This window comes from Syngnathus leptorhynchus, chromosome 19 (genome assembly GCF_054491065.1).
Source record: "Syngnathus leptorhynchus isolate UIUO chromosome 19, UIUO_Slep, whole genome shotgun sequence".
Taxonomy (NCBI): Eukaryota; Metazoa; Chordata; class Actinopteri; order Syngnathiformes; family Syngnathidae; genus Syngnathus; species Syngnathus leptorhynchus.
The window spans coordinates 4,326,118-4,352,728 of NC_141213.1; the positions used below are offsets into that span (position 1 = coordinate 4,326,118).

Sequence of the window (26,611 nt, forward strand, 5' to 3'; positions counted from 1 at the left end):
GAAAGTCACAGTTTTGGGTGCTGATATGTCACACTGCATTTAAACTGATGCAACTTCCTCAGAATGGCTTGTTTTTGTTGATTGATGAACTGATATTGACTCATTGTAATTTTTTATAAAAGTTCAAACAGCACTACTTTTTTTCATACTAAATATCCTCTTAATATCTTTTTTTTTTTTTTCCGATGAAATATTCAGTGCCTGTAGATGTAAACACCGTTTTCCGCCCTGCTTCTGACAAAGATTATTGCCCGTCACCCTCTGGCCTATTTTTTTTTTTTAAGCTTTATAGTGACTTTATAGCGACATTAAAAAAGTGAACCCATACCAGAGCTGTGATAGAAGCAGTCAACAGAACGTTACTAGACACAATAATGCTGAAAATTTCCAATAAAAAGCAAAAGATGGACATTTGAGGTTGGAAAGTAAGCACTTGCAAAGCCTCTGTGGGTGTTCTTATGTATTTGTGGATGACTGTTGTTTGCGTGGGTTTGAATTAAACTTCTGGAAGCTGCGTGGATGACATCTTGACAAAACTGACAGCCAGCACATGAAGCAAATCTGACAGCAATTTAATCATGCATCTCATCTTGATTATGGGCTAGGATGCAAACGGCTTGCCGGAATTCCATCTCGGGCTGCTACCATAGATATCAATTCCTCTTCTGTGCCTACTCAATGTGGGAGTGGCTTGTAAGGACATAGAGGGCAAAAGAGAAATCAAACTATTTCTGTTGTGTGTGGGAGTCGCTTGTGGGTTTTTATTTTCATCTTCTCTGACTTATGGCTACGACTCCTCCAAAATGTACAGTAAGCCTAGCAGCTGAGTTTGTTTTGAAAACGAGACGGTCGGTCTCCACGTCGATCGATGTGAGAGCTAACCATCATGACTGGAGTGTGAAATCAGAGGCGGTTTCGTTTTTGGTTCTTGGGTATGAGACTTTCCAGGTGAATTCGGGTCAAAAGCCTTGATTGCGTTTGTCCTAATCATTAAGACAAATTGGAGATTCACTGCAGGCACTTTGGAGATGGACCATCAACCCACCACAGCCTAAAGTGATCCTCTTAATCTTTCCCAGAGGACTTGATGTGATTGAAGTCCTCACTCTGCTAAATACCACAGCTCAGGGCAATTGGGACAAGAAAAAAAAAATGCATTGATTGAAAATTGACACCTGTGCTGTAAAGATCATTTCCAACAAGTAATTTAACTTTCTTAATGTTTAGCATCGCTGCAGTCAACAAAAAATTCAAATCAGGAATCTTAACTACTTCTGCGTTACATCATTTCATTCCATGTGGAGCAAACAGTCAGCCGTCAACTTCAATTATAAAGGTCGACTTCACTTAACAATGTTATAGTCCACTGAAGTATTTCTTTAACCGAGTTAAAGTGATTTTTTTTTTCTTGTTCCTGAACCTCAGCGTATAGCGACATGAAGATGTCACATCCACCTTCAAACACAATTGTGAGCTGTCACCTCTGAGGCGTGAGCGTCGTTTGCTTTTAATACAGTATATCAAGTAGCAATTATTTATTAGCAAAAGGATAAAAGCGCCACACGCTGCTCAATAACCGTGAGTTGTCGACCCCTGCTCTCGTTACAAAAATCCTACAATCTTTTTTTTTTTTCTTCCCCCCTGGCTTATTCCCCGTTGACTTTAACATCAGAGCACAACTCGGCTCTCATTACATCACTAAGATGGTAAATGTGATTGGTTGTGTGTTTCCAGGAATGCTACGCAGACGTGGCCATTAGTTGATGTGTCTTGAGGGAAGCTGGTGGATGGAGAGCATCGACATCATGCCAACAACTGCTGCTGAAAGGAATAAAGGTGAATTTAATTAGAACGTCACTTGCGGGTAGTAACTGACGTCGGCCCGTATCAGTGCTCAAAATTTGTCCGACTGAGTGCGGCTAATGAGAGGTTTGGTTTACAGAGAATCATTTGATTGGAATTAGCCCCGACACAGAAGGCAAGGAGGGGGTGGGGGGTGGGGGGGCTTGGTGTTGAAGTATTCAAAAGCCAAATTTTATTTTAAATAAGAACACTTCAGTTTCTGTATGACAATGGTGTTTGTTAGTCAACAGTGATGCTTCCGTTGCATCTTAAGCTGCAACCTCATTGATCTGCATGCTAACTGTCTGGGGATTGTCCGGCTAATGGAAGCTGGAACATTGGCGGGCTGGGCAGGACCGCAATGTGCATTATGGCGCAGCATTGCAACAATCAATATGCTACAAACAGTACAGGCATGAAATAATCATTTTAATATGCTCGGGTAGCCCTCTAGAAATGAGTTTGTCTGAGCCGGGGGTCAGACTTTTCATCATCGTTGCAGTCGGATGATTGCTCCTACTTCTGGAGCCACGGCTGAAAGTAAAAGTGAGCTTTTGTAAAAACATTTTAGGAGATAGGATTTTTTGAGACTTCAGAAGGTCGGCGAAAGAAAACAAAAAATGTAAAAAATCTTTACAAACCCCCAAAATTCTGCAGAAAACGCTGATAAGTATGAAGTATATGTTGGAAAAAAAAAAAACCTGGAAAAAAATATATATATCCAAAAGTGAATTATCTGGCCCTTAAAGGGGCCAAGCATATTTTTGAGGTGGCCAGTGCCCCCACTACCCCCCCTCTAGTTCCGCCAGTGGGAGTCAACAGTTCACTTTGTGTACTATATGGAAATATATACAAACCATGAACTTAATAGATTGCTTTCCCCAAAAACTCTACATCCCCTTTCACCGTATTAAAAGTTCAGGCGGTCGAGTTGGGGATTAACAGAGATTTAGTGAAAGCAAAGACTATTAAGAAAAAAAAAAAAAAAAAAACCATCAGCGATGTGATGCCGCTGATAAACACAACAGACAGACCGTATGGTAGCAAAGCAGCTTTAAGTGTCCGCGGGGATGTATTAAAAACATTATGTTCCTCAGATGTTGACAATATTTGTTGGAAACTATTGGACGGAAGTCAAGCGCTCCAAACAAATAACACCATTTGACAAGATAGCCAACAACATCTAATGGCGTTGCCCTGTTGCTCTTGACAAAAAAGCAAGCAAGTGTCGTGTTTAATTGTGCTTTTCTTCTCAATAACACTATCAGTATCCCGTGCTCATTATTAGGTTATTGCTTTTTTATTGCTATCCTAATTTGGCTGCGGGCTTGTTTATGCAAGCCACATTATCCCCCTACAGATACGCATGTATTATTACCAGCTACAGTAATCTAATCAATATTAATTACAGCTGAATTAACGATTCACAAAGCTCCTCATCATTAATCGAACCAAACGCCGTGCCTTACATCACCAATTCACAGTGTGCAAGCTATTTTCGCATGTTTAAATTAACCCTTGAGTGACATTTGCTTTTGTAGCTTTAAAGTCCATTTGGAGCTGACCTTTTAGATGACTCACGAGCGTCCTCCTCAGCTCTCCGAGTGGTGAGTCAGCTTGACAATTACTCCAAATGACATCCTGTCAATTGGGAGAGAGGCGGAGAATAAACCGCTTTTATTGAGGAGGGGAAGTATTCTGGGTGTACATTCACGCTCCTGTCTTGCTTTTACTTTACTTTGATGTCATTCGATATGTACCTAATACCATGGCTAGTACATCCCCAGGATATTAGTCATTTTTTCCTCAAATGTGAAATGACCTTTAAAATAATTACAAATTAGAATAGCAAGATGGAATAATAACAAGCATAGAACACAGATACTGTACCTTGACAACGTGTGAGGTCAGTGTGATTCTACGTGTGCCAGCTTTAATGCATCTTATTAAGGTAAATGAGCGGGTGGCGGAGTCCTTGCGTCATCCCGCTCAACGCAAGTGTTTTTGATATCTGAGCAAGGTTGATGTGCTGAAAGGTCAAACTTGTTGCGGTGTCGCTATGATATTTGCCAGCCAGATCACCTTCAACTCGATTCCATCTCACAAGGACTCACATATAATTGGGAGGTGTCGAAATGCTACAAAATGCCAAGAGGACAAATTATTTTGTTTTTCTGAACAAAAATATAGGATGATTTTGGTGCTACAAAGTGTTTATATTGTTTCTTAGTGGTATGTTATCGAATCAAACTGTTATCATCCTTCTTTGGCTGTATTTTATGCCTCGAATTTAATTTGTACATCACGGCGCAACAAAACTGGCCAATCAAAGAATGTCGAGACAGGAGGGGCATAGCTTTAATATGGTGGAAAAACACGTCAACAAGAGGTGTTTTGGAAATACTGTGACTCACTTGACCTTTAAGCTCCCCATTAGTCTCATGCACTACTTGTATGTGATGTACTGTAACCGGTGGCTGTGATATCATCTTTGCTGTAGCCAGACAGTGACGAGATGCACAAAGACATGCTGGGAGCAATATCAAGAAAGATTATATTGAAGAACTGACCTGATCATCAATTTCTTTGATCAGAAAATGTCTGCAACCTGAGATGGATTACTCACAATGCCCGTCACAGGCGGTGTTAGTCACCATAAGAAGACGACATCCCTCAAGCATAAATAAATAAATAAATAAATAAATAAATCATATTATTCAATATTATTAATAATATAAATATTAATTAAAATAAAAAAAAAATAATAAAAAAAAAAATATATATATATAAGTATATATTTTATTTTTATTGAAAACAATATTCAAAGATATTCAAATTCTCCACCAAACTATATTGCAAAAGAAGTCCTCAGCACTTGGACTCTTGTTTTAGCACATCGAACATCCCATGCCACATTCTCCACAGACATGCATATTTAATATGGAAGCATACGGTTGTCATCGGAGGAGGTCAACGCTTGAGGCGAAGCTGAGGCTCCTTCCTGTGGGCTATGCATCTGCCCTCCACTCTTTGGATGTTGGGATTGACATTAAGTACTCAAGGATAATATCAGAGGTGAGGTCGTTTTTGTTTAGTATGCCCTCTACTGTCCAGGTGTGGTTACTGCACTTAGAGGTGTTCATTCCTTCTTTGCATTCCTCATCAGATGCAAGACTCAAGTCAGGTGTGTGTAGTGTGTGTGTGTTTGTGGAGATACGAGGGGGAGCGTGGAAGCAACCCCCTCTGGATACAATTTTGAAAGCGACATTTCAAAGTATTATTTTTGCATTGTATAGTTTGTCAACAATCCATACCCAGCTCCTGAGCTTCTCTTCTGAACTCCTAGTAAGTATACATCAAGCAAACACCATCGTTGCACATGACGGAACTGAAACAAGGTCTTTGATGACGATTTACTTTGAAATCAGTACATACTTCACAATCGAAGAGCACCATCCTTTCACTTCAGCGGACCGTCCGTTATACAGTGTATTGTCATTAGTCGGACTTTTCTGCATTACTGAATAAAAAGCCCAAATAAAGAAAACAATTGTAAAGCTTTCCAAACTGCATCTTAAGCTGTGCCAGTTCAATCGAATTATGCCTTAACTGATTGTGCAAGCTCACAAACCATTCATCCTTGTTTATGGTGGTGCGCTTTTGCTTTTTTTGTTTAGTCATGGCAGATTGTTTGCAGTGTGGCAGTTGTGGATGAGGCTGATCTTCCTAATGCACCTTCCTCTGCAGAGGATATAAATTAGTCTGAACTATAGAGCTGATCTACCGGTGCCAACCTCATCTGCAAAGTGAGTGGTGTGAGGCGGTATGGGGAAGGAAGATGCAATGTCAGGCTGCTCTCTCTTAGTTTTCCCACAAGGACAGACTTATGGCATAACTTTAACCACTTTTACCACAAGCAGCTTACTGCATTTAGTACTCAAATGTGGTATCAACGAACCCGTGATATTTCTTGACTTTCGTTTCCAGCTGTATCAATTTTATCAAACTAATTTAATATATATGAACCACAGAATAAATAAATGGGGCTAAAGAAGGAGCCCTGGGGAACACCGCAAGAAGAAACCTTATTAAACTTGACAACCAGGGACTAAGTGACAGAGATAAACCTAGAAGTTCTTTCAGGGTTTATAATTTGATCTACCAACTCATTGCCAAACAAGTCTTTTATGTCTTATTACCAGAATCAGGAGTAGTCACTTCCCAACATTAGCTTTAGCTTTTTAATTCCCGTATCGATCTGCACGAACTCCAGTTGTAAATGATCTGTCTCATCAATTTAAAGGTGTTATTTCATCTAAAGTTAAAGGAAAATATATCACAACAAAAAGTATGGGACACCTTTGATTAAGTTCAATAACAGATAAGTGAATGTGAAGTGCTAATCAAAATGGTTTCTTTAGGAAAATAAGTCAAGTCGTGTGAGCCTGCTTAGACCGGCAGCGTGCATCCTCTCATGAATTAAAAAGTGTCCTTGGAGATCTCCCTCCTTTTGGAAAGCTTGTTTCAGCAATCTTTTCCTCCCGTGCGTTGCGCCACTGCCTGCTCACTTCTGCTGCAGACACACTTACGATAATGAATAGCTGCAACGGGCTGGGGTTCTTTACTGCAGCCCGGAAAATGGCCACGCTTCCACAAAGCAAAAAAATAAAATAAAAAATGCAGCAGCATCTGGTTAGGCACTTCAAATCACCACACTGAAGTTTCCCTAAAATTTGATTGATTGATTTTAATCCCTCACTTGTATACATTTCAGTAAAATAATCCCACTAATACAACAAGATCCTAAATGGGCTAAGCAACTTTTATGAACAATGTTGTGTTGTTCCTGGAGAGTGGGAGCAATCTGCTGCTTCATTATTTATTGAAATGCTATTATACATGGCCTGCATTGTTTTTGTTGTTATATTTAGCCGTGAAATGCATTGTGTGGTGAATTAGGCCAATAGGGCAAAGCACAATGAATTTTACATAATGGTTCAAGTGTAGGCATATATTGAGATTTTTTTTGTACATCTTTTGGCACTCTTGCATTTTTTTTTTTGGTGAGCATCACTGTTGTGTCCCCACTGACCTACTTGTCTCCACGGATACAGGTCAGGCAATGTCACACTCCCGCGTTGCCACACACCTTCACCCTCGCACCGCATAAACACATAAATCCGTATCGAGCGAGCTGGTTCTCCAGACACAAAACACGCAGACTGTAAGCATTCTGGTCATTACGTACGCTAACACGTATGGGGTCATGTCACACTTTGGCAACCTTTCACTGGCTCCAAATGCAAATACACTGTGCAAAAAAGGCCAGATGGAAACACAGCGTGGGCTGTTGGCCTTTCATGCACTCCCGAGACTTGATTTTTCACCATTCCTCCTCCTTCACCGAGCCGATTTTCCTCCTTTTTAAAAATTCTCCATCTTATGACCTTCTTATGAGCTGGTCTCGGGATATCGTTGTATATTTTGCCAACAATACGCAACAATCTTACACTATTTATGCTTAGAAATGCCTTTTTTTTTTTTTTTATGGCAAGGAAAAGTCTGATTCGGACCTCAAATGCGAGATTTTCAACCCTTATGTGTTGTCGGTGCTGTAAATATTGATTGGAGGTTAAAGTCAATTAGAATAATAGAGCTAATAAAAATGCAGCTCTGTCTGTTCCTGCCTTTGCTGTTCAGCTTCTTCCATAAAGACGGGTCGAGAGAAAGCTTCTAAGCAGCCCAGAGTGTGATTTAAAGAGATGCAGTCTCCGACGTAAATAAGCCCTAAATACATCTTACGGAGCAAAATGCGCATTGTACACTACCCATCAGCATCCGAGCGAGGGGGAATCGCTTGCCAATGCCCCGGAGGTGAACTTAAAGGGAAAATGTAGAAAACATTAGAGGAGGAAACTGGAGGAATTGACTGACTGGAAAACATCAGATTTTAATCAAGGAGATAAAGAAAGCTTGAATGCCCACAGCTTCTGTGGTGAGAAGTACTTTTTTAAAAAGAATTTAACCAGTTGGACTCTCCTTTAACCTTCGCGAGGGTGAATTGTCGATGCTTCTGCACTTGAGCTTGTGTGAAATTGTTAGTTGACTCATTAATTGTGCAATGTGAGTGCTCTTAAGAGGTTCCGTTGTCATTTTTCTTTAGCTAGTACAAGACTCCAATTCCAAATGTCATGAGAATATTTTAGAATGCAAAGCAAGAGCACTGTCAGAGAGACGGAGAACACGGAGGCTTTTAAATGTTACAGAAGGAATGCGAATTCCCATTTCATTCCGTCAACGCTACCCATTTTCTCATTCGACACGTTCCAAGAGATGGGAATATCTCGTGCAGCCGCTCAGGCAGGCTTGATCAATACGACCTTTCAATCAGCAGAGTGGGCTAAGTGCTACGTGGAATATGCTAACGTCTGGAAGCTGCATCTGGCACGGAATCTAAATTGACCACATATAAATCACTATGATTCTCTTGGCAATAACTGATTTTTTTTTTTTTTTATGTTTTCAAGAAAAACAGCTGGTTAAGTTGTTAGAGCCCATCTCAGCTAAGGTTGTAAAAATAAAATCATTCTGCTCTTCCATGCCAGTGGAGACCTCTATGCCCTCTTCACTTCTTTCCATACCGCCTCCTTCCCTCCATCGAGTTGGACTCTTAAGTACCTTTAAATACTTTGTGTGCATGCATGTGTGTGCTTAAATTGAAAAGATTTGACCTCTATGTGTTATCTCGGGTGGGGGTGTGTTGAGAATTGGATCAGGTATTTTGAGGAGAAAAAGGCTGAGCAATACTTTTGCAGAAATTGCTTCCAGCTTTGAAAAGAGGAAATACCATAGGAGGGGCAATCCTCAGCATCTATGTTCAACAACATTTTGACTGTTCGTGTCTGGACATTTTAAGTTGAAACACATGCTCAAAGAGGCCTTGTCATGATGTTTGGATTTCACGGTATCAGTTTAATTTAATTTAATTTTAGTTGTTTGTCTCCGAAAGATTTAGGCCTACTTTCCCAGCCACTTGACTTGCATTTGATTCATCCTTTGCTTTTGCTCTCCAGAGATTCATTCATCAGTGATCTCAAAACATGCTCACTTGGTTGCTGACTACCACAGCAGATGGATCAAAGAAGAATCTGGAAAGAACACATTCAAGCTGGTGGAGAGGCTAGATGTTTTTTGGTGAGTCATTTATTTTAGTTTCACCAAATGTTCAAGCTGAATAACACTCACCCGCATTCATTCCATACATATATGCCTTTTATTTCGGTCTAAAATAGAGAGGGCACTTAAATTCTTAATGATTGGCACTTGAAATGAATTGCCAATTCAACGTTGATCACAGTTTGAAACGACTTCTCAACCCCTGAAATGTATTTCAAAAAGCTTTATGCTCCACTTGATGTGCTTCAAGGTTGTCCCTGCCAAGGGTTGTTGCTAGGATGCAGTGTATAATGCTATCAAGTGACATTTAAATGGATCTATAGGTTAATATCACTGACATGTCCTCTTGTCCACATTCCCAAAGGAGCACAGAATAGATGATACTCTTCAGAGTCTCATTCAGCCAATCACTCACGTCATAGAAAAAGAAGGTAGCGATGCCCTTCCGTGTCACGATTAACCTCGTCCGTCCGCAAGTGACAAATGTTTTTGATTGGGCCGGTCGGATTTTGGCTTGATGAGTCTTGTCATTGATCGCTGAAGACTGTGGTGATGATGAAGCCTTATTACGATGTGGGCGGATGAACAAAGCATTCTCATTGTATTTATGACAACATGATCGATAGGAAGATATTGAAAGCCTAGATTTTGCTGACTAAGGACGATGGCTTAGTTTTATGATGTAAACAATTTGCTTTGTACTCATAGGAGATAAAAAATGCAAAAAAAAAAGGAGAAATTCAACAAATTGTCCAAACTGCAACAATTATTAATACTGATGAATATTGCATATGTTTTCCTTACATGGATGGATAAATATAATAATGATTCCTGGAAAAAAAAAAATCTGAAAAGTCAAAAACCTTTCTTGCCCATTGAAGAACTTTGTGCTGACTCATCAGTGTGAATCGATCTAAAAAAAGTCTCACCTGACCTCCCTCTGAGACACATCGTAGCATTTCCAGCCAGGACCACGCTTGGTGAACCAGAGTCTATACTCAATTACTTTCTCCAATAAGAGGACTGTGACCCTAGTGGAAAATATACAGTACTACAGGGCAAGGGTAGTAGAGCAAGATTTGATTTCTTAACCGCTGTTTATGTAATAAGACCATGCAGGGATGTAAGAAAGCCTAAAGGGAGAAGTTAAATTATTGAACTGCAACCAGTTGTTTTATGATCATATTTGTCGGAAGACTCTCTCAATATTTTGTATAATGTTGTTGCTGTGGGCGAGCTGTTTATTGGTTGATAAATTTTCATGTGGAGCTTGCATTTCTTTCTTTTTTTTTTTTTTTTTTTTTGCTCAAGCCTAACTATAACCACCCCCCGCCAATAGCACAGGGTTTACGGTTGAGTGGCTCAAAGACATTTCTTAAATCTTTTTGCTCTTTCAAAAACTTGCCGTCTCCCTCAGGTTATCTCGCTCTCTCTGGGGTGTGTAGTTCATCTGCTGAATTTAAGACAGACAAGATAAGCAATAAAGGTCGTTTCTTTGACACTTGTCCTCCAGGAGCTTCAAAAAGTACATCAAGTGGACTTTGCAGACAGCAAATCAAATACAGGCTGCTTCCCAAAAGTTTACTTTCAAGAGAATAAAAAAAAAAAAAAAGACTGGCTCTGGGCTGTGTACTTATCACAGTCAAATTCAAGGGGAAAATATGTGTACCCATCTGTAGGTTATTATTATTATTATTATTATTATTATTTTTATTATAACATGCAGTGAAGAGTTATTATTTCCCAGCATTGTTAGTCAACATAAATAACTTATTTCATGTTCCTGTTTTACATGATATAAATCCATTCCAAGTTTGACTTTTTTTTTTATTTTTTTTTTTACTTGAACATTGGAATCCAGTTATTTAAAGTTTTGGGGAATTCTAAACTAAGATGACTTCATTTTCATTGTCCTCCAAATGACCGCTGATTGCAGGCATTAAAATAGGACATAATTCACACTCAGTACTTTTGCGTGCGTGTGCGCCTGTTGAAATTTCAATGGGGACACGTCAAAAAGCCAGGTGCTTTGCCAGAGGCCAATAATGAATGGCTTCCCAAATTTCCTTCTTGGTGAGCATTTTACACGAGCTGCCGCTGCTGCTTGTCTGACACGACACGTTGTTACTTCTTGACAAAAGTATGCTATTAAAATACCCCCTTGAGCTATTATTTTATTTGGGGATGTTGAGGATTTTTTTTTTTTAATTATCATATGCAAAATTAAATGAGAAATGAGATTGTGCAGCCTCAACCAGGAGGAATATGTTTTGAGACTGATACGTAATTCAATTCAAGCATCTCTCTTTCTCCCCGCAGGATTCCTTTTCCTTCAAATCTCTTTTCGCATTTTAGCGATGATGAACTGTATTCAATCTTTGCACTGAGTGGCTTCTTTACACCTGAGAGTTTTTTTTTTATTGATTTCCTGAGTCAGGGATAAAAAAAAAAAAAGACAAAACAAAAACAAACTGGGATTCATAGCTGAAGCATCTTTCACTCCATTTGGATGCCAATTATGAGTCGAGAGGAGAAAAGAGGCCAGGTATGCCATATGACCACTGCCCCCCCCACCACCACCACCCCTCCCCAATTGTCAGCTGTGCAACAGATACAGATTGCGGTGGGAGAGCTTTGCGTGTGAGTAACACTGAAGGCAGAGGTCCAAATGAGCCCACTCAGAGAACACAACAGAGACAGAAAATGACACACAGCCAAGTAGGCCAATCATACCACAAAAACAAGAGGTCAACCTGAAAGTCTGTCCAGAAGCAGTTCACTAGATTCTTTCTTTCATTTCTCCACGTCTTCATTTCCCTAAAACTTGTTTTCTTCTTACAGCTATGCAGCAATGCTTTGATGGTAGACCACCAAATTGTGATTCGTCTCAGGCTAGGCCCATCTTCTAGAAGTTCCCGTATCATGATTGCGCCATTCACATCTGTCTTCAGCTCACAATAGCTATGCAGACTAGTCGTAAATGACCCAATCACCGCATCGCACCTGTCAGTCCAAACGGAGCAGATGATCTCCCTGGATGGTTATTAGCCTTTGATTACTCCTCGATGTGATTGCCCATCGCCGTCTTATCAAGTCCCATGGATAGCAATCTCATATTGGGCCGAATTGCCCATTGATGGCGGCCATTTAGCGCAGCACCTTTCCTAGATTCATTACCAATCAAAACGGGAGCAATTAAGAATTGCGTGCTTTCTAAAATGGATTCTCATTCCTTGCTGGTTCTATCAATAACAGTACGAACGTCGGGCATCCACTCGTGTTTATCTCATTTGTTTGTTTGTGCTCAGGCTTTGAATCTTTTCTGACACACCTCAGATGTTGATTTCTTCACTGTCTGGACAACCTCTAGCTTCCAAATATTCAATTTATAGATAATGACATTTTGCAAAAATATCTTGGGCTGTCTGCCGGAGACAGGACTGACCTTTCAAATGAATACATCTTCTTGGACGCTTGATAGATTTATTTGTCGTGCAGAATGCCAACGGCGGTGCTTCCGTGGCTTTTCTGATTGGCTGAGAGCTGTTCATCTGGGCCGGCTCGTCAACCTTCCAGGGATATTGCCTGACGTGCACTCGATAGAACCCAAAGAGACCGATGAAAGATTGCTTTCCCACCTGCTCTCAACAATCATCAGTGAATCCGCAAAGTGTTGTTGGTTATACTTTGAAAGTTTATTACGTACAGGAATGGGAAAAAAAACTGTCAGTAAAGTTGGATTTTTTTTATTTATTTTTTTATACAGCTGCAATATTTGGTGAATATGGTGCAAAACAGGGGAAAAAAATATGAGTACAGTATGACTGCCCTCCCATGTGTTATTTATAGCATAGTTAGTGTCAACTGTATCGAGGTATTGTAGTAAAAAAAAAAAAACGCATTCCATACACACACGGGGAAAGGGCTGTTTGCCAAGTGATTAATAATTTAGCAGTGAGGGTCAAACAATATCAGACCCCTCCTCTTAAATGTCAACGTATTAGGAGGGTGGTTTCGACCTCACCATTGCAGCAGAAAAGAAGCTGAATGCGATGGGAACGATGAGCAATTCACTTATCGGCTGACTCTGAGCAATTATGATTGATTATAACTCCCGCGAGCCATTCATGCAGCAGACCCCTCTGTGGACAAAATTGGTTCTTGGCTGTGGGCGGATGTTCCTGTCACACAGGAACACTTGAAAGCTTCCCCCCCCACCCCCCTGTGCTATAATGTCAGGTTACTCTACTTGAGTTTTAGTCTTTTTTTTTTCAAAGTGACTTGTGAAACTTGACTTGGAAAAAAATAAGAGTGAACATCTTTGAGATTTATAGACTGTAAAGCTGTGAAAGATTGGCTGTTTTTTTTTTTTTTTTTCTTCTACTCTTTTCATTCTTCAACAAAGACTACCCAAAATTGCCCCTGTGCTGTGTGTGCAAAGAAAAGGAGTGTGAAACAAACAGCAGGCTGTTATTTTCAGGCTGCTTTGTTCAATGCGACACGGGGTGTCTTGAACCCGTGCTGAGTGCAAAGACCTTTTAAGGCTTGGAAAGCATTGTGGAAAAAAAATTATAAAAATTGAGCTGCTCACTTGCAGGTTATTATTTTCTTTGATATCAACATTGCTTGCACAAATGGCCCATTTATTTCAAAATCTGCTTTGTAGAATGTTTTTTTTTTGTTTTAATGAGTGCCAGGCAATCCAGACATCAGCTGCTGCTTTGACCTCGACTCACATGACAAACCGTCTTGTCGTGAGTACAGTGTGTACGCTTCTTCATCCTTTTTTTTTTTTTTTTTTTTGCAGAGATTGCATTCGGTTGCATCATCGCTTATTTTTCTTTCTTGCTACATAAATAAATCCTCCAATTTGAGGATTAGAACATTCAGTCTGTCTGAGAAAGGCATCAAATTGGGTCATGGGACCCGAAATGAATGCTCTTTAGGTAATTCGGTGCTGATAGCCGAAATAGGGACTACTGAACGTCGTCGTTGGAATACAGTGAATACAATTATAGCAATATTGTTAGGGATGGAACGCCGTCATTGCCTTGGCGCTGAGCATCCCCGCCTCGTTTGTCCAATTGAGCTCATTAGCACTGTTATGGCATCAGTTCTACCCCCCCCTCCCCTCGCAAGTTTAACAAACAAACTGTTGGCCGACTGAGAAGTGTGAGTGTTCACCAACAGTGCCAAATGACCTAATTTGCAATTTTTGCCACTGTTTTCACTCGCAAAGCTTTTAGGGTGGTGACTCTGAAATACTTTTTTGCGGTTGTCTCTCGACCTCATTTGCCATCATCCCACATCACAAGGCTTCAACAGAAGAATTATTCCGTAATAAAAGATTAAAAATGGCTCAGCCATTATGTCACCTTCATAAATCATAAGATTTCTACACGGTAAGATTTTTACCTTATTTAGGATTCCGAAATGTCTTCAGAAAAAAAAAAGTCTTTGCAGAAGAGTGGAAACTGTTCTGGGCTCGGTGTGATGGGATAAATTAGACAAATGAAAATATAGTTTTCTTGGTAAATATATGGTGTCTGTTGGCAGTTCTGCTGCTCATGAAGTTATTTTTACACCAAAATTGCTCACTTCTTGAAACAAACGCAACCGCAGTCGAATGACAGGGACACTGGCGTCATGGCTACGTTTAAGAAAACATCATAAAAAAGTCTTGGCAGGAATTGCGATTGTCTTCCCGTACCATTCACGAGAGAGATTCTCTTTACTATTCAAAATGAAATAGATGTCGCTTGAATTAAACAGCAATTTCGTTCTTGTACTTATAACATGGCCTGATGGTTCCTAGCAAAACTTCAAGAAGCATTGGGAGCTAAACTCTGATTTAACATTATATTGACAAATAGAAGTGTTTATCAGCAGTTCCAAAATGAATCATTAGCATCTCTTCCGTCTCCTTCTGTCTTTTTTTTTATTTTTTATTTTTTTTTTTATAAATTGATTCCTCTATGTGAAGTACCAAACGGAAGACAGAGTTTGTTTTTAATACTGCCAGGAGATCCAGAAGGTCTGACTGGGAGCAGATGCAGCAGTTATGAGACAGAGTCGCGTTTGGAGAGGCTTTGAGAATCTTGGCAAAGCTCCGTGCTGGTGGGTGGACCAGTTGGAACGGGCCAGAACCTTTCCAAAAGGGTATTGAAAATTATTGAGTGTGAGAGGAAATCATTATAAGGAGTGGATGTGAGACAGTTTGGGAGTAGAATGAGAAAATACAAGTCAGCCAACTAATTCTGGAAGGAAAGGCCACATATGACCAAATAAAGGGAGTACTTGTAAAACATTAACACCATTGATTGTTTGGGCTCTGAACAAGGCCAAAGGTCATGTGTTCTACTTTTACTTTGGTCCAGAACCGCCACTACTAATCTTATTATTTTTTTAAATCATATGGGGTGGTTAGAATCTCTTGAGTTTGGAAGAGTTGCTGGAATTAAAAGGAGCGTTTAGTGCCCTCTCGTGGCCATCAAGGGGATCACAATAAAAATGACAAGAATCAAAACAGGACATAAGGCGCACAAATAAACACGCACTTTTCAATGAAAGCATAGTGAACATGCTTATTTTCAGATCGCTCCAAATACTATACAAACAAAGAAAATATGATTTCCTTTCCCACTAAAAGAGAACATGCACCCAAAAGCTGGAGTACTGAACAAAAGCTATTGTGTGCTTGTGGTAAAGTGCTGACAAAGTAAGATAAATTCCTCATGTCTCAGTGAACAGAGCACGTTACCCGTGACAAAACAACCTCATACGCACCAACTGACACGCTTGCTGTCAGGGATGTTTATTTTTATTTATTTATTATTATTATTTTTTGGGATGAGGGGGGGGGGGGGGGTGCTCCTGTCTGCTGGATGCGCGCATGCGCACCGAGTGGGAAGCTGCAATTGAAAACGAGCAGCTATGCCGCGCCAGGCAGAAAAGACTCTGGAGGTTTGCAACAACAACCGACGCACCGGAGGACAGATCCGGAGGGGGGGGGGACGGTGGCATCGGGGAGGCAAGGCTTGCAATCGTTAACATCTTCTCGCCCTACTGACCTCCAGGTTTAGGGAACCTCCTCCTCCTGCAGAGCGCAATTGTGGGGCTGTTGACAGAACTCGCTGGCTGAGTCTCTTCCGCCGCCGCCGCTGCTGCTGCTGCTTCTTTCCTCCCTCCCCCGATACATCAACAATGTTGCTGCTAGACGTCTGAGGATTTATGACGCCCGCCTCCGGGTTGTTTGTACCGACTGTGAGTCAAACTTGAACTGAGACAATAAGCGGACAAGCAGCGGCGCTCACTATGGTTTTATTGGCGGTGCGCAGCAGCAGCAAGAGATGTCTCCATCGCTGCTGTATGGGGACGATATGCCTTCAGTTGTTGCTGTGGATTTTATGTGCCGTGAACGGAGAGGAGCAGCCGTTCAGCGTGGAGGTAACAAGCGATGGATGTCCATCCATGCATCCATCCATCCATCATCTAAAAGCCGCTCACGATTCCGAATGACAACAGCACCGTCGTTATTCTACTCGTGGTCCAAAAAAAACCTGCAACTTTTCTTGCATTTTCAACACACGCTTCATTGTGTTTCTTGCAACAATGGGCTCTTTGTGCAATAGATCACCTCGTTTCACCCACTTGTAAGATGAGAAATTCACCACTGAACATGATCTTACTGTTTTGTACATAAAAGCTCTGTTAAATGCATTCATGATAGGTAAATAATGTGGAGAATATAATGATACAAATTGGTATTAAACTCACAAATCCGCGTCAATAGTAAAAAAAAATGCTTTAAATAAGAAATGCATAATATTTAATAGAACTGGACAAATAATACTCACTCGGGACTTTGAGCAGCATAGCGATGACATCAGAGGAACCTAATTGTATGCTTACTAAGTGCTATCATCTTCCACTGATCTCTCAAGAACTGTTGCCTTCCTGTCCGCTATTTCAAATAATAAAGGGGTGAAAAAAAAAAAAAAAACATTTTTAAATTCACAAGTGTTGGCTGCACGCGGTGTACTAATGATTTGTATGTCTGCCTTTTAAAATAATCTAATAGTTTTTTTGTTTTTTTTTCAAGTTCATTTCGAGCCAGTAGTTATTTCCTCCTTGGAGTAGTGAACATGTCCCCCTGCACACACATAGGAAAAAAAAAAAAAATCAATCTATGTACAAATCAGTCCTGACATGCATTCACACGGACGTTTTGGCATGTCCACTGACGCTCATTTAAGTAGTGCATCAACACGTCAGCATGATTTGCAAGTTTGGCATGCCACAGTCTTCTCGGCTGAGAGGCTGACGTTCGATTTAGTCCAGATGCTGCAGGTTATCAACTTAAGCACTCGTAATGCAAAATTAGCAGGACGTCAGTACCCTTTATGAACAAGTAAAAAATTTGAAACCAAGCTGCAATATATGATTCTGCTTTTCTCTCCCATAAGATTTAAACAACATCAAAAAAAATAACGTGACTATTGTTTATATCTGAGCAATTCTTTCATTTCTATTTGCAGTTGTGATCCTATTCATTGGTTGTTGATCATTTGATTGATTGAAACTATTACTTGGTTGTTTCGGCAATTTTCAACACATTGTAGTCTTAAAAAAAATCATGATGTCAGCCGTAAGAATCGGAATGACATCCGCATCCTGCAGGCAGCATTCTTCTGCTCAGCGTGACACCGGCATGAAGAAAGAAATGAAAAAGAACCCTTTGATCATTTTTTAATTTGATTTGTTGATTTTTTTATTTTTTTTCCGTTGCGGATCGAGATTGCTGCACTGTTGAGTGATTTTGCGTGCTCGGTAGTTCTGATCGTTGGAAATTTTGGGAGTGAATTTTGAGGTGAGATATGATCTACCTCCAGCAATGACAGGTATTAATTTATAGTGGGTAGGAGTGCAAATAACAAATCTGGGTTGATGTGGAAGCTATGAGCTGAACTTGCTCAATAATTGCTGCTCTATTCGAAAGACTTACTGTTCTGCTTGGCTGACTTCCTGGATTTGACTTCATGGTCAAATTGGCTGCCTTGCATTTGCCCTCCAGTAATATTCTTCCTTTCTTTCTCACTTTAATTTGGATTTTCTACAGAAGGTACAGCCTGTTACTGCTAAGTCATTCATTTTTGTTTCATCCTATCCTGAATAGTTATGAGGTGTCAGATTTAGGTCTTAACTGATTTGATTTTTGTCTTGTGTATGAGAGCAGATTTGATTGCCAGCTGTTTTGTCGGTCACGTATGGCTCACCTAGAGACATATATGACACGTGTTGACCTTAATGATTCATAGCATCAGTCTGACACACAGATAAGCCCCGCCCCCTCTCTCCAGCTGTTGTGTTTGTATTCTATATTTGACGCTCACCCTTTACTAAATATTTAGACACGCATGCAAAATGCGAGATGATGCCTTCAGGGTGTCTGGTATGTAAAGTAGCTGATTGTAACTGATTATTTCGAATGCCACAATGTTTGGGTGTTTGAAAAGTGCATACTCCACACTTGCCTATTGCAGAGATTAAAAAAAAAAAAAAAATCAGTCATGGCTGTAACTTGTTTGAGTTTAAAAAGAAGAATACACTCTCGCTCCCAAAAGGGACCAAGCCCTGATCGGTATGTTGGATCAGACTCTGACATTTGTGGATGAAATTTTTCTGACATTTTGTCCTAATGGGGCCACTGAGGTAAGCATGACATGCATTAAGTATTGCGTGTGTGTGTGTGTGTATTGGGTCAGTAGAAGGTGAATATGAACTGTTTTACATTTTTGCAAGTGTCCCATCACAAATTTTGAAGTCCCGTTGTCTCTTTAAGAAAGGATAGAGCAGTTTGATTGTGTGTTTACGTGTGGGTTTGCGGTCACTGGTGTGGGCAGGAAGGCTGTGGTTTCCTTGACAACCCTGGCACACTTTACCAGTGGTTGTTGGTGTGATGAATAATTTAGAGTGGTCCGATTTGGCACGCTTTGCTAGTGGGCCCGGGTTATGTTCCAACAGTTTACCTGTGCTAAGTTCCCGCTTACCTCCAAGTATTCGTACTTGCCAATAAATCCACAAAAAAACAGGTACGAACAGGACCTTCATAGTTCAAATGACAAAAAGATCAAATATGCAGGATTTTATTTTTAAAAGCACACATCACTCGCCGTCCCCGTGACCTGAGGGAGCAGACCGATGTCGGAAGCGGCAACATCAACAGTCACCACATGCTCGCAACGTGTTGCTATGCCAGCCGGGCTCCCTGACATACACCTCATCCATAATGGAGTAATTCCATCCCCTTACACGATGGCCTTTTGATGACACCCATCGTCGTAATTAGGCCACCTTCTGCTTGTCAGGTGCGGTCTGAGTTTGAGACGGAGAGTCGGTCCCGGGGTTCACATCGACTCAGCGTCTTTGTCAAACTCCTGAAAGGGACGTCGGATCCCAGCTTCTTGTCAGTACAGTACTTTGCCCTTCTTTTCAACTCTCATATTTCCCCCGCTGGTGTTGACGTTTTTGGCAGCAGATGAACATTTTGTTGGTTTTTTTTTTTTTACTCTGTTCAATCGGATACAGGTTGTTTTTTTTTGTTAGTGCTGAGATCGCAGTGTTTTCTGTCTGCCTGCGTTTTTTCTTCTTTATTGTGTAACAGTTGAGAAGAAACAAAAAAAATACAGAGAAGTGACTGGATTGTATTTCTCAGTGTAGTGGAGACAAGTCTCGAGAATCCAGAAATAGGCTTGGATGCAATTCAAACATTTTAGGTTTAGCCAGTAATCTTAATGAATGAGTAGAAGGGAAATTCTAACCTCATGACTGCAAAGAAGTATGAATCACGAGAAGGCTGATTAGCTGAGATTCAATTGTGGTTTTGGTCACTTTGATAGAAAGTTATTAAGAATTTTGCACAAAAACAGTTGGCAAACTATAATACAAAGTTCAAATAGTTGTCCGGAGTTTAAAACGACCTTTGATTGGCACGACACTTAGAATGAAGTTGTTTTCGAGTGGTGTGAAATAGAAGCACATTTTCTTGAAAGGTGTTACATAAATTGCTCATTAACGTCATTACACGAGCTAAACGCATTCCGACCTACTGCCAGAATTTCCATTGTCGAGCTGCAACCGACTTCTCCTCAAATCGCCACGGAGAGTCAATCGATGCAAGATAATAAATATAATAATAATAATAACAATAAATAATTAAAGAATGTACTCAACAAAGTAATGAAGGAGACGGATGGCAATGAAGGCTGAAAGAAACAGAGCAACCTTGGAGTTGACGTTTGATTATTATTGAAAGTGTGTCAAGTACTTTACAGTCCACGTAAAGCAATTTTAAAGGTCAACTTTTGGATTATTCCATGAGTACTTGCTAGACTTTGACCCAATGTGGGACAGATTTGAACAGATGAATGTTTTTATTAATTATTTAAAAACAGCCTTGTGTGGTTTGTTTCATTTTTTTTTTTTTGTTTGATCGGATGTGCCTAGCTTTCTTTTTTTTTTTCCCCCTCTTGAGATATCACTGTGGCAGTCAGGGGATAAAAGGGGAACGCCAAACATGGCTGTGATTTTCAAAGAGGAGATGCCAAGGAAGAACAGATAATTACAGGACAAGAAAGGAGAAAGTACGCATTAGAAGTCAAATGAATACCAGCAGAAAGTAGAGGAGTGATTTTTTTTTACAAAACGAGATGTGAGAGCACTGGAAACAATTTTGTTTATTCTTTCAAGACATGCTGTCTAGATGCTGACATCTCTTGAAACCCCCAAAAAATGATGAAGCTCCTTTTGATGTCACACTACTTCAGATTTGAACTTCTAATTTGGTGAATGGAATCAGTTGACGTGAGAGTAGGCTAATGTTACTGTTTCTCCAGTCATGAACTTCCATGTTTGACCTTCACTGGCTGCTACTCCAAACTATAAACAGTGTAACGATATTCTCCTGTCGAATCGTACTGGTGTTTTGCCAAAGAGCTTTAGCAGCGTGAAGGCTAATTGAGGGAATTTGCTGCCAGGCAGTTTATTAGACATTTGATTCCCAGTCTCAATTGGCGTGTTTATGTTTCTACACACTTCCAATGCGTTACAATCTATTGCTTTTTTTATTTTTTATGACCGGGGTTTTATTTGTGTCACAAAATGCAGACGTCGGACGTTGCGTTTATTGTTTTGCTGATGAGGAATACAGAACGTCTGGGACTAGCCAAATCCCTTAAAGGTCTTGCGTGGGAAAGCCCGACCGAGCGACCGACCCCCTTTTTCCTCCCTCCCGAGATTTGAGGTGATTCCCTTTGGCAGGATTTTATAGGGACACTGAGAGCTCTATTATGGCAATTTCTTTTCCTGACAAGCCAAACAACACGATAAAAGATTGCATTCTGCTCAGTAAACCCAACATAAATTCGATTTTTCTTTTTTTTTTTTTTTACCTCCTGCCACTTTCCATTTTATCATTTCTTTCAAAAGAGCCAACTTCTGTGCTTTTCTTTTCATTTATAACAATGGGATGAAGGATTTTTATTTGATTTCCAATGTCCATGATGTGTAATGTCTCCCATTTGGTCTCCTTCCCTAATTTGTGTTTCTTTGTTCTTAGACGTGGCTCCAAAGGTATGGCTACCTCCCTCCTGCAGACCCCAGAATGTCAGTGCTACGTTCGGCCCGAGTCATGCAGTCCGCTATCGCTGCCATGCAGCGTCGTTACGGCCTCAATGTTACAGGAACTCTGGACAGCAACACCATAGAGTGAGTAACACAACGGGCAATGTGGTCCAAACAAAACGAGTGAATCCAAGTGATGCTCGTTACGTGAAGAACTCTTCTTTTGTAAGTTGTCATCGATCCTCGACACTCTGCGAGGTGACTTTTTACCTGCGCGTAACTCAAACGCTGTTCGCTGACATTTGTCCCCGGCGACACCCAAATGCCATCCGTGCTACAAATGGCAATGAGCTGAATTTACCCACTGAACTGTAACGCCGTAATGTGTCCGCCGGCCGAGTGACTGCCATCTAACCACTGGACTGAAACAGGGTGAAATGTGATCAGCTAACAGTGTGCCTGTTTTTTCTATTTCCCTTCCTTTGCTTCTCGCTATGCAGCGGTAACACACTGAGGTGAGCTCCATCAGATCATGTGGACTGGAAAAGTGTGCCAGTTGAGAGACGTGCATGTTGCGTTCAGCCTTCAAAATATTTTTTTGCATGGTCTTAATAGGTTTTATTGTTGTGTCCTCCTGCAGGTGGATGAAGAAGCCCAGATGTGGCGTTCCTGACCAGATAGCGGGTGTATCAAAATTCAGCGTCAGGAAACGGCGGTACGCCCTAACGGGACAAAAGTGGCAACATAAACATATCACGTACAGGTGAGTGACATTCTTGCCTCTAGCAGAAAAAAATGAAAAATAATATCTGGTTTGTAGACGGTAATATGTCTGTAACAACAAAGACGCACGAAGGTCATCAGAAGTTCAATGTTGCTTTAAGCTGAGATTTACTTTGCTTTTACGAGCCCACAATTTGTAAAATCTCTTTTATCTGTCTTTGGCTTTATGTTTTATGGGACAAGCCTTAATGGTTGCTTTTTGTCTACTTTGAGGATAAACGCATGGCGAATATTGAATTAGACATGCAGCTGTTTTGGGATATCGTTCGGGGGCAGAACTGCGAGAAAAACAAAAAAATATGCAAATGGTGAACCCTTTGGATTTTTTGGGGGGCATTTCTACATAAATTGGTCATGAAAATGAGAAAAATATATGCTTTTAGATGTCTTTTTATTAAAAATAAATAAATAAATGAATAGAATATATAAATTGTCTGAAAATAAAAATATATAAATCGTGAGGCTCAGTCAAAGCATGTGATAAACCCAAGTAAAGAAAACCAGCAGCAGACAGCGACGAGCTACAAGAAGAAGAGGAAGCCCCCCGAGTGCAAAGTTGAGGGATAGATTATGTAATAGGATCGAAGGATTTCCAGAGTGTATTTGCTCTTGCGCGCATATTCGTAAGGGCTCTATATGGCGGTGTGCGAGGCTTAGGCAGCTTTGCCTCGGGCTGTCAAACTGCTGCAGCCAAAGTCGTGAATGCGGTAAAATTCCATTTCGTCTTCCACCTTCGGCAGTGACAAAACGCTTTGCCGCCACCGAGCAGTGCAGTCCGGAATGGCTCCGACGAGATATGAAGCTCGGAAGATCTCAAATGTTAAATATTCAGCACAAAAGTTCAGAACGAACTTAGACGGTTCAATAAAAACACACACAAAAAAAAAAAAACATACCCAACTGGGCTGCTTGGTACAAACAGTACTCTAATAGCTAAAATGCTAAAACATACACTTTACGAGGATCTAAAAATCGACAGCAATACTTTTTTAATTGTTTCATAGAAGCTGAAATAAAAAACCCAATTTCGATGGAAAAACACTGAATAAAAAGAGTTGATCAATCAATTTTTACTCTTCATTTAGTTAAATGGCACCCCAAAATGGAAAAACACATTTCTGCAAGTGGATTTTTAATGTCCTCCCCGCTGTCTCAATCTGCTACCGCTCGGTTTGATTCCAGCTACGGTCACACTCAACCCCCCCCCCCCTTTAAAATATCCATCTTTCGCTTTCAAACTCGTTAAATAATCATTAAAAAACAAAGCTGGGTTTTGAAAAGGCATAATTAATGCATGGCCGCCCCGTGTGTCTGTGCTGGTTTCCACGTCGGCGTATACAGTATGTGCTGTTGGGAGGCCCTAATTAGCTTTGGCATCCCCACTGTTTCCCCCACATGCAAGTACTATTATAGCTCACGAGATGCATCCAGAGTAATTATCACCTCGCAACATGGAGTTAAATATTTGATATAGCCTTAGAAGGGGTCAAATTCTTTCAATCGTCAATTAGCAAGACGCTTGTGCTTCGGACTCATTAAAAAAAAAAACAATCGCCATTCGAGGTCGTGTTCAGCTACAACAGCAGGCAGACGTCTTCTCATAAGCTGTTGGCAACCAAACCAGAGTGAAACCAAATTTTTAATACCGTGACGATTATTTTCAGAGCGTAGAAAGCCGTGAGAGCTTTTCCCCCCCCTCCGTGACTAACCAGACTTGGGCTTTCAGAAGGCAGTGGGCTGTTGATAAGCCTTAATTAGAAAGTAGATTTGTGAGCTAGAAAATTGTCCAATCCTCTCCATACCTGCAACAAATCAGAGCTGGCATTGTGGACCCGGCTCAAAAAATCGCTCCGTGTACTTCTGCCTAAGTAAAGCCTCAGTTGGCAGAATCGTATTTTTAACTTCTGGTACCTTGCGAACTTGGTTTATTTCACAACAGTAATAAAGTCTTCCATTTTGTGTGTCGTATCCGTACAGCATAAAGAACGTGACCCCCAAAGTCGGCGCCGAGGAGACCCACGATGCCATCCGGCGAGCTTTTGACGTTTGGCAAAACGTGACACCGCTACGCTTCGAAGCCGTGCCGTACAGTGAACTGGAGCGAACCAAAAAAGACGTGGACATCACAATTATCTTTGCCTCAGGTTTCCATGGTGATAGCTCACCATTTGACGGCGAGGGCGGCTTCCTAGCCCACGCCTATTTCCCAGGGCCAGGAATTGGCGGAGATACGCACTTTGACTCGGATGAGCCGTGGACGCTGGGCAACCCCAACCATGACGGTAAGCACGGCAAAAGTATTGCTCGGGTCAAAGGTCACCGTCTTAAACGAAACATGTACGATACAGTACCCTAAACTCGACCTTGGCGTATTTCAGTGGCGCTGATAAATATCTGTCCGGTAAGCCGCCAGTCTGTCATAGCTAATCCCTCGCACCGTTGAGGGGAAAGGACCATTTGGCGCTTTGGTTGTTGGCACCGGGGCGGACTGTGGATGTTATTGTTGTTATTGTTTTGGATGATGAGGCCACCAGTGAGCACTGGAGAATTAATCCTCGATCTGCTGGGAGATAAACGCACGCAAGCATGCGATTTAAGTACGCTCGTATTGTGGCTGTTCCATCTTGTAAATTTGCACGTGATGTTTTGTCTGAACCTTTTTTTTTTTTTACCCGGCAACACAGACACATGTGAGTGGTTGAGTGGATCACACTCTTGAGTATCGGGGTGTCATTTGTAAAGATGTATTTTTTTTTTTTTTTTTCTTTCAAATCTGTTGATTTTGATCAACTTGAAAAGATTTTCAATCATTTGATGACTGCTTAAGGGAGTAAAAAAAAGATATAAATATATAGTTCTGTTATTGTGTGCCAAGTGAGCTTATCCAAACGTATCATCGTAACGTATTAATATCCAAACGTATCTGATGACAAACATCACTTTGAAGGCGAGTTTTGCAATCAAACGCACGCTTGGGAGCGAAATAAAGTCACGGAAGGAAGCAGAGACGTCAGCACGTGTTTCTGCCCACCAGGCTGCCACTAGAAATAGACAGCCACCTACTGACAGCAGCAACATCAACTTCCACATGGGCGCTGGGGCTCGCTTCCGCCTACACACATGCACACACACACACACAAACACACACACGCATGCACACCTCGATAAAGGGTCCCTTCCCGCTGATATGCCCTTATAAGATTCTCCTCAGCATCTTAATTGAAAATGACGTGTATTAGCATCTGTCTTTTCATTTTCCCGGCCGGTGTAAGCCGAGTTTTCACGAGCAATATTCTAGTTTTGGGTTTTCCAAGGACACCTGTTTTTTGTGTGCCCGCGTGCGAACCCCCTCGCTTGGAAATGTATTATTAATGATGAATGATCACAATAAAAAATGTACACCAATCCCCCTGTCTTGCTCACAGGTGCTGCGCTGAGATAAACATGACAAGAATAAAGGATGTCCTTTCCTTGGCAGCATTAATTATATGCTCGCTGCTGGTTTATTTACCTCCAGTCCGCAGGAGCTGCTGATACTCGAATCCTTGGCAATATTCCAAAGTCTGAATTTCACTCCGTTGCAATTTCTGTAAATAAATAATTACGCCACAGCAGAGTACACGTTAGGTTGAGTTAGCTTCTCCAAAATACAGTATTGCGTAGTAAATTCAATGACAAAACATATATATTGTATTTTTGTGGTCCGATACAATATTGGAGAAAAAAAAAATGGCTTCAGCGTACTTGGAGACAGAAAACAACATCGAAATGCAATTACCTCCCTTTGGTGTGCAGTTTGTTGCGTGGCACACGTTTCCAAGAGCATTTCTACAAGCAAATTGTCAGTGGTGAAGTCTCTTAGGGGAATTGTTGAAGCGTAACACTGCAAAACAATTTAGGCCAACCCAGAAAAGTACCACCACCAAAAAAAAAAAAAAACGCAAGCGAGAGAACAACTTTAGTCTTTGCGTTCGTATAAACATTCCCTCAAACTATTTTAGTGACGTGATAACATCAAAGACAATTTTATTCGTATATTTCTACAAGATCTATCAGATCTTGTTCCAGGACAGTCGAAACTCCAGAATTTGGACGGACAGCATCGTCCCCCCCCCAACTGATTTGTGTGCCTGTGTCTGTTTATCTTGTTCATGTTTATGTCAGGGAGCTTGTATTCCCACGTCAGATA

The 26,611-nt window shown here is 40.9% G+C and overlaps 1 protein-coding gene across 6 annotated transcripts in view; it reads left to right on the plus strand.

Annotated features, from left to right (window-relative positions):
• The first annotated feature begins 5,037 nt into the window (after positions 1 to 5,037).
• Positions 5,038 to 26,611, plus strand: part of mmp16a (matrix metallopeptidase 16a (membrane-inserted)) — a 32,069-nt gene continuing 10,495 nt past the window's right edge. The window contains exons 1-8 of one of the 6 annotated variants that reach the window (XM_085938859.1): positions 5,045 to 5,187; positions 5,520 to 5,648; positions 8,916 to 9,036; positions 16,095 to 16,281; positions 16,356 to 16,464; positions 21,635 to 21,783; positions 22,280 to 22,402; positions 24,400 to 24,704. In XM_085938859.1, the coding sequence (XP_085794985.1) occupies positions 16,387 to 16,464; positions 21,635 to 21,783; positions 22,280 to 22,402; positions 24,400 to 24,704 (655 nt within the window). In that variant the 5' untranslated portion in view covers positions 5,045 to 5,187; positions 5,520 to 5,648; positions 8,916 to 9,036; positions 16,095 to 16,281; positions 16,356 to 16,386. Of the gene's footprint in view, positions 5,188 to 5,519; positions 5,649 to 8,915; positions 9,037 to 16,094; positions 16,465 to 21,634; positions 21,784 to 22,279; positions 22,403 to 24,399; positions 24,705 to 26,611 lie in introns of all 6 variants that reach the window. The other 5 variants (XM_085938856.1, XM_085938861.1, XM_085938858.1 and 2 more) reach the window with 5 other exon arrangements.